This window comes from Taeniopygia guttata, chromosome 3 (assembly GCF_048771995.1).
Source record: "Taeniopygia guttata chromosome 3, bTaeGut7.mat, whole genome shotgun sequence".
Lineage (NCBI taxonomy): Eukaryota > Metazoa > Chordata > Aves > Passeriformes > Estrildidae > Taeniopygia > Taeniopygia guttata.
The window spans coordinates 25634489-25648880 of NC_133027.1; the positions used below are offsets into that span (position 1 = coordinate 25634489).

At 36.4% G+C, this 14392-nt stretch overlaps 1 protein-coding gene across 2 annotated transcripts in view; it reads left to right on the plus strand.

The window, feature by feature from the left end:
- The window catches only part of TINAG (tubulointerstitial nephritis antigen), a 78511-nt gene that overhangs the window by 7111 nt on the left and 57008 nt on the right, over nucleotides 1–14392 (plus strand). For both annotated transcript variants that reach the window (XM_002193189.6, XM_072926453.1), the window contains 4 exons: nucleotides 3020–3143; nucleotides 5459–5609; nucleotides 10999–11179; nucleotides 11608–11653. In XM_002193189.6, the coding sequence (XP_002193225.5) occupies nucleotides 3020–3143; nucleotides 5459–5609; nucleotides 10999–11179; nucleotides 11608–11653 (502 nt within the window). The remainder of the gene's footprint in view (nucleotides 1–3019; nucleotides 3144–5458; nucleotides 5610–10998; nucleotides 11180–11607; nucleotides 11654–14392) is intronic.

A 14392-nucleotide genomic window follows, 5' to 3' on the forward strand; every position in this document is an offset into this window, starting at 1 on the left:
TACCTATTCAACAAGTTGGTCCTTTTGTCTGGAAGGGAAGTTTGTCATGATGGTACATTAGAACACCCAAAAGGCAATGATACGGAGCAAGAACCAAATCTGAACTGAGGACCCTCTGTTGCACAGTATGGCTAGACCTGAGTATAGACCCACAGCTAAATGCATCACTAAAACTCTTTGACTGCTGACAAAGCTGAAGCTCCTCCATCTGAGAAGGTATTTTCACTGCAGGAGACAGTGCAATCATTCTTGAAGTTCCATGTAGCACAAGAATAATTGCAACACCTTTAAAAGCATTGTGATGCACTTTTGGCGGTACTCTGTCAGCACAAGTCCTGGCAAGAGGTACATTGCAATGGTGAGGTCTGCACCATTGGCCATGGTACCAGCAACAAGGTACACACCTGAGTGCCATCTTACAAGAAGATGAAATACATAATTCAATAATAAGGCACCATTTTTTCTCTAAATATCAAGAAACTCATAGAAACAATTGGAAAGTGGACGAAGTGCACCTTCTGTTCCACTGGTATATGGCTTTTCACAGTAAAAACCCTCAGCAGTTGAATTTCTCTTGCAAATTGAAGGTCATTTGTGCCCATTTGGTCTTCACAAAGCAATTGATGTCCAGAATCTTTCTGCTACATTAAACAAAAAAAAAGGCTTTTCCTCAGGGAAGCTCTTTCCACATTTGCAAATTCAGTTGTCTTTGGCCTTTTCTCTTATTGGTCATCTTTTCTGAAGAAGTCATTGTTGAAATTCGAGTGCTCTTTTATGTCCTCTTACCTTCCTGCTTTGGCCAGACTGCTAACTTCACTGCAGAGAGTACATATAAAGGTTTAAAAATAGTTCACCATTCATTTTGCTGATTGCCTTGTGCTGTCTGATGCTAGTCCATGGAGCATACATTGAGAAACAGTTGTCTAGACTTGCTATTTGCCACAGACTAGAAGCACTTCTCAATATCAAGGTAGAAATTTTCCAGAAAAAGACCCCCAATATTTCTGGCTACAGATCAGTCCTGTATTTCTAAATGGCAAGGCTGAGCGTTAATGAGGAATTTGCTCTGGGATTTACAATATGAGGCTAATAAATACATTGACAGTGGGTTAGGAATATATAAAGTAATTAATTGTTAAGACTGGAGATCTATTTAGAATTTTGAATTTTGCTTTTCTCATCAGCCTCATTTGTAATGAGGCATTGTAATGAGCATTTTAAGCAGCCGTTACCCAGATAATTGTGCTAAACATTTGCCAAATTTTGCTTTTTTACTAGTTGGAAATGAACAGTCTCATCATATAAAAGAAATTTTATTTGTCTGGGATTTCTCCTGTATGTTTCATCTTCAAAGTAAATATTGCACTAGTGCTTACTCACTAATAATGAACATAATGATAATTTGTCAAGTTATTATTTAAACTAGTTGCTGCTTCCTGAGTGTCATTTGATGTTGCAAGTCCCATGTATATAAAACTCTGAAAAAACAGTGTTTGACACTGATTAATCAAAACACTGAGATTAATATTTTAACAAGGATTAAAAAAAAAAATTGGCCATGTATGGGTGGAGGCGAGACTTTCAAAATCATTGAAGTGACATAACAGCTTGCAGTGTTCCTTCATGGATTCAGGACTTGCAGTCTGCATCTAACCTACTCAACCTAGAACCACTGGGTCTGGGAATACACACAGACTGTACCAATTTGCCTGTTGGATTTGTACCCCAGCTTAATGTCATATATAGACCTGAGATACAAGCTTCCTTTTTCCTCACCCACTTTTTCTCAGCTGGGGATTCTCTGTGGCAAATCCAGGTGTACAAGCTAGATGGAGGTGCTGCTGTTTCACAGTACACAACAAAGTGATCTTGATACAGGCAAAGGGCTAATATTTGGTTCTCCAAAGAGTCCTAAAATAGTTTGAAAGAACTGGCCTCAAATGTTGAAATCATCTTAGGAAAAGGTATTTTTTATGATTATAAATCACATAAACAATTTAAAAAAATGTTTTAGCAAGGGTACCCAGAATTTAAACAGGATGGAAGCCGTTGTGCTTCACAATTTCAGCTTGCTTATGAGAAAAAGCATCAGTGAGTATTTTGCTTAGGAACAGATGATCTTATTTTGTATATTGTATTTTCTTCTGGAACCGAGGTAATAAACGATTTTTTGAAACAGACTGATTGCATGGTCTAATATTGCAATTTTCTGTGGCCATTCCTATTTCCTTGCACAGCACAATCCATCATTCCATGAAGTTCAACAGAAAAAGAAAATGGGTCAATGATTTTGATATGTTGAACAAAGAGCAGATTATTAGCAGTTGTACCAGATGGTTCTTGCATATGCAAATATTTGTTCAAAGCTTGGAGAACTTTGGAGGGGGACATAAATTAAGGCTGAGAGATGAAGGTGCCAGAAACGGATGGCCAAATTGCTTTAGGGAGCAGACGATGAATTTTCATGAATTCACTATCAGATTGTAAAGCAGAAGAAAAATCACTGATTTTTATTCTGGAAAGGGAATAATTGCTTCAGATTGAATAGCCTCTATGTAAATGACAAATCAATGATACACTGTACTGATTCATCTCCCACAGTGACTAAAATTTCCTACCTACAGCCATGAGAACAGGGTAACAGGTATCTAGCTTCACTGCTATTTGTAGCAGAGGGCTTTTCTTTCCAAAATGACAGCTGGGTCACACTTAGCAAATTTCATAGGGAATTATTGTTTGACATAAAAATCAGAGAAGAACTGATCAGGTTATTCAGGTTGGCAGTCCTGAGGCTCAGCTTTTCAGCTCAGCTAATAGAGTGCCAGAACCCTTCTGCTTTCAGGGGTCTGCAGCACCCAGACATGGGGAAACCACCACAGGACTTCTTGGGAAGTCATAGGGGCCAATGCTTTAGGTTTCCTCAGTCTAAAACTTAAAAATATTACAAACAAAATTACAGTTAAATGTATGATAAAAATAGGAAATTTAGCATATACAGATCTTCTACATTTTGTTTTAGGGAAAGTCACTTCCAGAAGAAAAGTTTCCTGCAATCTTTTCAGCCATTTATGAGTGGCCTGAGTGGATCCACGATCCTTTGGATCAGCGAAACTGTGGAGCATCCTGGGCTTTTTCAACCGCAAGTAATATTTCTTTTTACTCCCTTTGGAAGTATCAGTGATGTTAGGTGTGTAATGAAAATTGTAGTAGTTAGTAACAAAATAATATCAGCTCGGTTTTCAACTTTTATTACCAAATAGGAACATTTAAAATTACTACAACTTTCCCTCTATATTGTTCCAAAATCTTTAATGTCAATCTAAGCTGCAGCACTTTGCTTTTCATAAAATTGTGTAACATAAGTATGTGATCAATCTTTGTGACTTAATTTGTCCAGTGGGTCCTCATAGGCGCAGGTTTCTGCAGCTGCTTCTTTAAATCACAGCAGTAAGAGAAGGACAGCAGCTTTTAGGTCAGCTAATCCCAGCTCCCTGGAAAAAAACAGGGACTGAATGTCCTTTTTTTCTGATATATCTTATTCACTTTTAAAAAGAGGAAACCAAGAGAGCTTTTAACAGCTCTTTTGACAGATTACTGCAGAGATGAACAGAGCTCACTGAGGGAAAGACTTTGCAGATATTGTGTCTAATTTTTCCTTTCTATAGACAAATATTTTTATTTTAATTCACATTATTATTTTCAAAACTATGTAGTGTGAGATGCCTTCACATGTTTAGGTGCATCTAACATTTTCAGTCTGAGTTTTCAAGATTAGTTGTTGCTCAATGAACAGACAAGCACTGATGTATAATTTTTCCTATCATGAATAATTCCTGTAAGTATTCCAAAACTTTTCAATAAAAGGCTTTTATACCTATGAAAAGAAATTCATTATCACGGGACAACTCCCAAAAGCACAAAATACAGTTGTCACCTGATACCAGCAAACTTTCTTTTTTGAAGTCTTTTTCAGAGTTCACCAAAGTTAGTGTTGATTTTGATTGGGATTTAGATTTCAAAAGATTTTAAAAAAATTTTTTTAAAAATCAAAAATGTGGTACTAAAATGAATACATATATAATTTAATCATAGGTAATGATTTACAATAAAGCTTAGTGATTGCTGCATTGTCATTTGGTAAAATAAAAGCATCTTAATTTGACCCACAACTTAGTTAACCTAGTCTGCCTTTAAATCAGTTCATAAATATATAAGTACTAAGAATCATGATTATCTGACTGAATTTGGATAAGGTATCTATGTCTGAGGAATAATTTTGTGTAATAAGGGAAGGAGGTACAAAGAGTCGTACATTTAAGCTTCAATGTGAACATCTCCAAATATTCTTTGTAATAAAGCCAATAAATATTTTCAGTCTTGAATTTTCTTCTTCATAGGACTGTTCTTTTTTTTTCTTTCCCCTCACATAAAGGAAAGAAAGGTTGAAAAGAAAGGAAAGAGATTTGGAGATTCAGCTGCAGAAAGTTGGGAAGTATTTGTTTCTTTTGCTGAAGACAATTGTGGGAATCCAGAGCTTCCCTCTGACTGCCCTGGAGGGCCTGGGACCCTGGCAAGGAGATCAGGAACCCCCTGTACAGAGCCCCGAGACACACTGTCTGATCTCTATCCATGGAAAAGAGTTTTCAATCTTACAGGATGAATTACAAGCTCTGAGTGTTTGATATAAGTAATAATTAGTGTGGCATGGGTGCAAAAGTAGAATTTTAGGATTCTAGATAAGGGCTTCAAAGGGGGCAAGATGGATGAAATTGGGAATGCCTTGTCTTTTTCTTCTTCTTCATGCCTTCCTTGTTTCACTGTAGTGTTGGCATTTTTCTACTGGTTTAGACTGGGGACACACTGTTCAACATAGGTGACAGATATTGGCACATTATTATAAATACAGCACACGTAGTTTCTGGTATATAATGTTTGTAACATCCCACTGGGGGCAGAGCCCCACACGCTGCCCTGCAGGACAGACCTGTGGCAGGGCAGCAGAACATGTTAGAGATAAACAGAATAAACAACCTTGAAAACAGCACAGACGAATTATGGCTTCTTCTTTGGCAACGGGGCAGAAAGACAGAGACTTTTTACAATCTCGGAATCATTTAAATATCACAGATTCCAGCAACAACCAGATGTGAATATGCATTTACAAACATGATACAGACAATTATGCAAATGTCTCATCTGATATTTAGGTATTTGGGACTTTATAATAGCCAGTAAATCTAGGAATTTGTCATATAACAGCAAAGTTGCTTGTGATGCTCTGCAGTTTCACAACACTTTCTCACAAAAGTCTGGAGAGATTATGTCAGTACTGTTTAGTGAAGATATCTGCACAGACAGAAAATGTTGAGGTTGTTTTTCTGTCCCTCTTTCACAAAAACTAATGCAAAGTTTTGAGTAATTACTTGATTTTGATAACAGAAAATTTATTTTCAAACAGGTGTTGCAGCAGATAGAATAGCAATTCATTCAAAGGGTCAGATCACAGACAACCTTTCTGCTCAGAACTTGATCTCTTGTGATACCAGGAATCAACATGGATGTAATGGTGGAAGTATTGATGGTGCCTGGAGATATCTGAAAACACATGGGTAAATATTTTATCTGTCTGATTATTTTAAATTGAAACAGTTATTTAATTTGCAGTAAGACAATACTGTAAATGTCTTAAAACTTCTGTGTTTTTTGGGATACAGGCTCTTCATTTGAAACAACCTTGAGTAAGCAGCCAGTTGCATGAGGCAACATTGTGAATATTCAAAAGAATCAAACATCTTTTCTCAATGTAGCACCTTGTAATCATCTCATTCCAGGGTTCCAGAGTGCAACACTCCATTAAAGACTGTACCTAGATCCTTCTTGCTTCAGATCAGACTAAGCAGAGTTAAGAGCTATCAAATTCCCCATGAAAAGCTAGAACCTTTAAAATGGGATATAATAATTTATGGAATGACAAAATTACTTTGGTTGGAACTTTGGAGGTGACCTGATCCAACATTCTGCTCAAAGCATGACTTTAAAATTAGATCAGGCTATTTAGGCCATTTCCCTGGACACATTTTGAGTATCTTCATGGATGGAGGTTCCACAACCTTTCTTGCAACAGGTCAGTTTTTTTGACCTATGGTCAAACACTTTTTTCTTATATCAGCATTTTCCTTCATACAACTTTTGACTGGTACCTTCCTTCCAGGTTTTCACTGTGCATCTCCAATAGTTTTGTTCTGTCTTTTCTATACTTCTTCGTATGTAGTTGAAGACAGGAATGATATATTCTTTTGGCTTTCTCTTCTTCTCTAAACTGAAAAAGTCCAGCTTCCTCAGCTCCAGTCCCCGAGGTGCCTTCCAGTGGATTTGCTCAGTTTGTCAGTGTCTTTCCCAGGAAACACATAAGTGAAAATACAGCTCCATCTGAGTTGTAATTTGAGGGGAAGATTAATTTTTCATAATGTCTTGGTTATGTTCTTGGTAACACAGCCCAGTATTGACCGTCAACATTTGCCAAGACGGTTCACTGCTCACCTACATTCAACTTTCTGTTTCTCAGGACCTCATGTCCTTCTCTGTTAAATGACTTTCTACATGGGCAGTGCCCTGACAGTACCTGGGCAGCTCTGGCTCAGAGGCAGGATTTGCCATATGTCTTTGTTGGAATTCAGGATATTTCTGTCAGGTGCATTTCTTCAGCCTATTAACACTGCTCTGAACAGCAGCCATGCATGCTAATCACTCCCTAAAAGTTTTACATTCTTCACAAGCTTGCTAAAGGTGACTTACATCTGTCTGTCCAGAATGTTAATAGAGATATGAAAGCATTGCTTTTGTGTTGTCTCCTGGGGAATTCCGTTAATAAACAGACACCAGTCACTTTGGTCTGTCGACCTTTCAACATGCCAGTCTACTATTGACCTTGTAAGCAATTTAGCTAATCCAATAAACTAGAGGGACACCACAGAAACCTATGCCGAAAATGTCACTAAAGACAAGGTAAATGATAGGTATTGCTTTCCTTATTCTCTTTGGATCCAGTCATTTCATCATGGCCAGACTGTCTCACCCTGTCATCATTACCTGTCATGGGAAATCCACACATCCTGCTTCCAGTCCACTCCTTGAAGTTTGTATGCCTGGAAATGCCTTCCAGAAGAAATTCAATAACTACATTTTAGATACCATATCATTAAATCCTGCTGTTTCTCACATTACCAGAATATTTTTATCCTTTCTGTTTGATACCAAAATCTATTTCCTGTCTTGCTTTCATACAATCTCATCCTTTACTCTGATATACCTGAAATTGACAGACAGAGTGATCTCAGGTGTTCTCTGTCAACTTTTGATTTTATTTATAACACAAACAAACAAACAAACCATGTCAAGAGCAAAAGAATGTCAGACGTGATGTGTCATAGTTGACATGGCACTCTGGGGATTCAGGAGAAGACCTGTCACACTATACAAGTGATAATTCTGCTTTCTGCAAGTGTGTCAAAGTATTTCTGATGTGACAAGGACTTTGTATTGTTATGGGGAGAGTTTAGTTCGAGTGCTCCTCTACCTTTTTCTCTCCGGGTTTCAACACTAAGCCAGCTTTCATTTAGGTTTTAAGAAGGAGATCCTTCAGCTGAGTGATTAGCAAAGGCCCCTCAGCACCTCAGGGGCTAAGGGAAAAGGCTTCATTAATGAAGAAATGAAAGTTATAACTTAACATTTTAATTGTAAGTACTTTTAAACTGCAATACTTTTCTGTAACTAGAAGAACAGTTGCATTTTACTCAGTAGCTCATGTTTTTGAGAGAGTAATTGCATCTCTTTCTCTCTGGACTGTTTTCTTGCCTGTTAAAAACAGGAGCGCAAGAATTGCTGGTGTAGATAAGAGAAGTGAGAATAATTTTTATGAGCATTATCTCTAAAACAGTTGGACCATGTTATTTTTAGAGGAAAAGCTGTAAAGAATGCAGCAATAGGCAATCTCCTGGTTTTCTATTCTCTCTGACTGTTACAACTACCATGAACCCCATAATAATAAAATTCTTACTATGCCAGAACATAGTATTATTTTGACCTTAGCACTGCAGTTAGTGGCATGGCCTGTTATGCAGAAGAAATTTAAGTATAAAAGAGTTAGCTTATTTTTAAAAGAAAAGCAAGGCAGGCTTAAGCTCTGCAAGGCACTTCATTATCAACCTAGCTGTACCCTTGCAGGAGCTTGTTCTGGTGTGAATGCAATGACATTATGTTTGACCTGACTCAGTAGCAGTGACAGTGGTGTGCTGAGCAGGATTTCTGACTGATGTGAGCCTGGAAACGGAGAGCCACAGCACCTCAGCTCACACAGCACACCTGCGAACTGTCTTTTCACCTCCACACTCCCAAGTACTTGCTTATTGCTCAGCCTCATATTATTCACCAGCCTCTTGCAACAGGGAAAAATCTGAAGGGCAGTTGTGAAAACCATAATGAATTTTTGGAAATTATCTAAATCTCCAACAAATCTCAGCAATCCAGGATTATTTTCTTAGTCATTGATTGTGATTTTTGTTGCCATGGAGCTAGCTCCAACATGTACAACATCACTGTGCTATGAGAGACCTTTGCTTGCTACCCATTTTTATCCCTGATCATTGATTTGTCATCAAAGTACTACACATGAAAGTATTCCTACTTACGTATTTTTTTAAACATTTCTACATTCTGCTTTTCTTTCCTCAAAGTTCAAATGATATTTCAAAACCTATTCCAACATTTCCAGACACAAATAAACACATTCAGGGAAATATCCAAGTATCTTTAGAACAGATACTGGAAGAACACATGAACTGCACTTCTGGGTCTGAAAAGTGTCCATCTAGCCTAATGTTAAATCTCTCATAATTTAATCAGTTTTGTAGCTAAACCACATAACATTTTACCTGTGACAATGAAAAAAAAATAATTGGAAATTTATGGCCTACAAGTTAGAAGTGTCTTTTAGGACAAGTTAGGACTGTCAAATAATTCTTGCTTCCACACACTCTTGGGTGACTTATTTTTAGGAATCGTTATATTACAATCATTTTGTCATTATCTCCATACCCTGCAATAGGGAGAAAACACATTGATTTTCTGTGGGACCTTATAAATTATCACAGAGGCATTCAGTGCTGTTTAAAGTTTCTGCTGTTTTTATTTCTGGAGTGTGCTCAGCTGAGGGGTTTGACAGATGTCCAGAAAAATCAAGTGCTGACCTAAACTGTCCCTAGTGAAGTCAGAAAAAGATTTCCATAAAGCTCAAGGAAGCTAGGCCAGTACTAAGACTTGACTTTTCAGAACCACTAAACACCCAATTAACAGTGAAATCTGCTGTAAATGGAGCTGAAACACTATTTAAATATCACTTTCTCTTTGTCTTCCTCCATTAATTAAAAACATGTATGTATTCTATTGCTAATTATCATTAGTTTTAAGTGCTTCATTGCAGGTCATAATTTGGGAGAAATAAATGTTCTTGAAAGCATCTATTTTAACTAATAAGAAAACCTAAAAGGTTATATTCATCAAGAATCAGGAAGAAACACTTCATTTTCAGGTGGTATAGAAGTTACACATGAATGTAAATATTGCTTCCAATCACAATAGGGCTTAATCTGATTTGTACCTTGGCCTCTTGGCAGCTGTAGGTTATGAGAAAGATCTTATTGTTATTAGCCAACTTGCAAATAACTTAGTCTAATGTTTAGGATTATTTTCTTATCTCACAATTCAAATACATAAATGCAATGAATCCACATTGATTGAGCACACAAACATGACTTCAAATGAATTCTGTCAAGAATGTGTGAACACACTACAGAGTTTTCCTGGTTGGCCCTGGATCCTGCTTGTTTCTAACATTATTTTCGTATATATGTATCTATATTTGTGCATATAAACCTATTCACATCTATTTCTGTTTTTCTTCTATGACTCTTTTGGAAGAGTCTTCTCCTTGCAGTGTTTTTAATGTTTACTGTTGTGCTGATGCTTCAGCACATATGACATTATGCTTCAGCGCATATGAAATTGTACTTCAGCAGAAAGCTGTTCAATTGTGATAATCAAGGCTGCAGAAACTGTGGTTGGTGGAAAGATTCAAATGTGACTGTGACTCTCAGTTCAGAGATCTTATTGAGATTACCGCACAGCTCCAGTGTGCTACTGTGCATATGTGGTCTGCTTTGGGCAGAAAGAAAAAGATATTCTCAGATTTTCTATCACCAAGTGCTAATGGTAAAATTCTTATTCAAAACAGCTGAAGCATATATGGGCTTGTCTTGTAAAACTCCTGACAGCAAAGTATATATATCTTGTAAAATTCCTGACAGCTAAGTATGCAGCTAAGTATACACAATATGGAGTTATATGCAATATTGTGTAGAAATATAGTTTTCAGTTCCTCAGGTTCAGAAAGTCCAGTATAATTGATGAGCTACTTAAATACAAATGCTTTTTATAGGTCTGACTATTTTAAAGTATTCTGCTTCAGTAAAATATTTAATTATGCTCTGTAAAAGAAACCCTCTCTTAGGCCTGCATGGCATGAACTCAGAAATGTGTATATTGTTTCAGAAATGTCTAACAGCATTCCATGTATTCCATTTCACAAGCCATTTTTGAAAAATGAAGCCCATTGACAACATTGGTAATTTATTGATCTTTTCAGTGTGAACTTTCATGCATCATTAATAAGATGAATGTACCAGGTGACAGTTACTAAACACATTTTTTACCCTAACTCTCTTTGGAGAAGGGTGGGGAGAGGAATACTGTAGTGGAAGCTTAATCATAAATATCATGTATATCAATTGAAGGAAATGCCATCCAGCTGAAGGTATGCCATCCACATTCCTGAAGAATATTAGATGAAAAATGACATTTGCAAAATAATTAAAAGCTTGAAGTAAAATGGCAAAAATTTTTGAGCGAGCTTCTTATCAAGTTTTTTTTTAACTACCTGAACAGGGTTGTATCATATGCTTGTTATCCATCATTTTGGAACAAACACCTGGGGCCATCAGCTGAAAATCAGTGTTATGTGTCAAGTGAATATGGAAAAAACCATACAAATGGGCCATGTCCCAATGCTTTTGAAAAATCCAATCGATTATACCGGTGTGCCTCTCACTACAGGGTGTCCTCAAAAGTAAGTTCATGAAATTCATCTGTTGTCTCAACAATTTTACTCCTTTGAGGTTTGATTAAAATATGTTCACTTAACTTCAAGACTAGAACTGTGATTTTTCCTTTATGTTGCCCTTGAATTTTCCTATGAGTTGAAATTCTTTATAGTTTCTCAGTTGTACATAATTTCTTTAAAGTTGATACTTTTTGGTCCCATAGAAATAAAAAAGAAAGCATGCAGTCATAACACTGCAGTTGTTCTTCTTAAACATGTTTCTGAAGGTTGTGTTAATTTGGTAAACCAAATATTCTCCAGCAGAAATACGAGTACAAAGGTATATTTATACTATATATATGTACACACAACGATAAATTAGTATGTGTTTGAATTTTATTTAATCAATGTAATCTTCCCTTGCTCTCTCTGTTGCTGCTCTCACCTACTCTCAGGAAACTGATATAATGAAAGAAATCAAGGACAGAGGACCAGTGCAAGGTATAGTAAGTTTAGATCATAACCTTATTGAAATAGACTGTGCAATGAACTTGTATCAAAATATTAGAAAATACAAATTATATGCCACAGTGAAGAAACTGGTCATATGCACTGTAGCTCATCCAGGGACATTTGGTGGTTAAATAGTGGCCCTGAAGGCAGCATGACTGCATCAGAGTGAAATGACCTTGTGCTGGATACATTGAAAATTTGTGCAAAATCTGTGTGCAGGAAATCTCTGTGCCTTTTTTTCATGATAGTTCTTTGGCCATTGGTGAAATAGCAATTTGTGGCTGTGCAGGTGGAATTAAATGTTAGCCAAACTTGTTTCTGAAGAGCTGGGGTTGATTGCCCCACATCTAAGGCCAGCCCACCAGACCTGCTCTCCTCTGAAGGTAATGCTGAACTATTTGGGCCTTCCAGCAGATCATTCAGTACTGAAATACCCCAGAATTTCTCACTTCAGAGCCCAAATGCTCTTGCTGATGCCTACCATTTTTGAATTTTTCTACTGAGCTCTGCAATGAAGATCCCTGACTTCTCAGAGGTCATAAAAAAAGACTTCAGCATTGAGTAGAGAACTGCGAGCATTTTTTTTTATTTTACCCTGGATACTGTCCATTTGTGGCCATGTGTGGTGCCAGCTGAAAATGCAGGTTCCTGCTCACAGCCCAGGCCAGTGTAACTAGAGAGGTTGATGGATGTGGGGCTTGGGATGATGGAGAAAGGTCATAGTCCAGGATCTCCACCACTCTTGGACGGCTGGCTGATGCCAAACCAAAGAATTTTACTTCAGGGGACTTCTGCATTTCTACTGCCTTTAATTATATAAGGAATTATCATAATCTTCAATTTATTATTCAAATGGTTTTGATTATTAGATAGAATTAATTTTGGTGCATCATGTAGTGAAAATTACTTCTTAAAGCTCTTTATGTGGGCAGCTGCAATTAAGTCTGAAGCTCAGACTTAACAAGATCAACATCATCAGTCTTTTTTTTTGTTCTCTTTGCTCAAGGAAAATATTATTTCCCACACTGCATTTGATCTAGATGCAAAGATAGTATTTTCTGCCAGCTTTAGAAAATGCTAAAATTTAGGATCCTCAAGATAGTTTCAAACCTCAAACATTTTTCTAGATTAATCCACTACGATGAAATTTTATACATTAAAAAAATCAATATTCAACCATTTGTTAGGATTCAGCCATTCAACAATTCATATATTTTAAAAAAATTAATGCTTTTGTGTATCAGGCTAAGGTAAAGCTGTTTGTAGAAAAATCAAGATCTACATGACAACATATAACTGAGAGTATGCATCACTGAATGAAACACTTGCTGTTTTTCTTTTGGCTATAATACGAGTTTTAAAGAATCACAGTTATGACCATGTGATTTGTAAATAATCCTCTCTTCTGTCTTCCAATATTACGAATTCAACTAGGGCAAAAGTCTAATTTTAAAACCATATCATACTTTTTCCTGCAAATGATCTTCAAATACTGAAGAAGGTTTTTCATTATTTATTCACTTGTCATACCTGAAGAACTTACAGAGTGCTTAGGGGTGGTCTTATCTAATGTACTAAGCAATGTTTAATAGCTGGGAAATATTCAGGATTCTTTAAAAGATAATAATGATGAATGGATTTTGATTTTTGGACATATTCAAGGTTAAGAAAAAAATGGTTTTTTAACAACTGCGAAGCAGTAGGTTTAGAAATGTAATGAATATTTTATGTTATACAGCTTTCAACTTTGAATGACAATTTCTCTCTGGCCTATGTCATTGTCATACATGGTACAGAAACTGAGCAATTTGCATTTTTTGATTCAGCGATGAAATACTAGTTTTATTAAGAAATCCATTTTCATGTAAACATAGTGAAATTTCACCAATAATTTGAAAACATTCAGATGGACAATCCTAATATTGCCCATTCATCCCCTTTTTTTTTTTTTTTCATAGACTTTAGGAAATACTCTGATGGTTATAATGCTGATGTAGGAAAATTATCCTCTCTGACACATTAGTCTCTATTAAAAGAAAGGCTCACACATTGTTTGCAATACATCAGAGTTTTGCCCCACAAAACTTACAATTTCAGGTGTTATGATCTTGGGAAAAAAGTTTATATTTGTTAAAGAAAGTGAATCTGTAAAAAGATGAAGAAAATTATCTGTAGAAAGCACTAGGCTGTATTAATGTATAGAGCACTAAACTTTGTTCCCTTTTGTGGCAACTAGTTTTCATTTCTCATGTCTTTGTATGATTAAAAAGAGACAAAAATTCCTATTTAAGAATTTTATGCAGGGGAATCCATAGTGGAATCAATCTTTTAGTCTGCTGCATCTATATGCATAGATCTGACAAGCTCAGCACACCTGAAGTAGCTCAGGCATGAACTATAGTAAATCTTATGAAAATCACTGCCTTTTCTGATTCATTAATAATTAATCTATTCATTTTGTGAAATGCAGTCTTTCCTGTGTGAGAAGGAACAAAATTAGGTGGTGGACTGTGATCACCTTGTCCTGTCCAAATCACAGTGTGTATAAGGACAAAGTCACTGAATAAATAAAAATGTCTCAGTGCTAGATCTAGAATTATCGTAGTCTTTGTCCATCGTGTACTTGGTGCACACAGACCACTCTAACTCCAGACTATGCCATTATTTAGCTCCTGATTGCAAGGTATTACATGTATATAGGTATATATATTTACTCACATATACAAA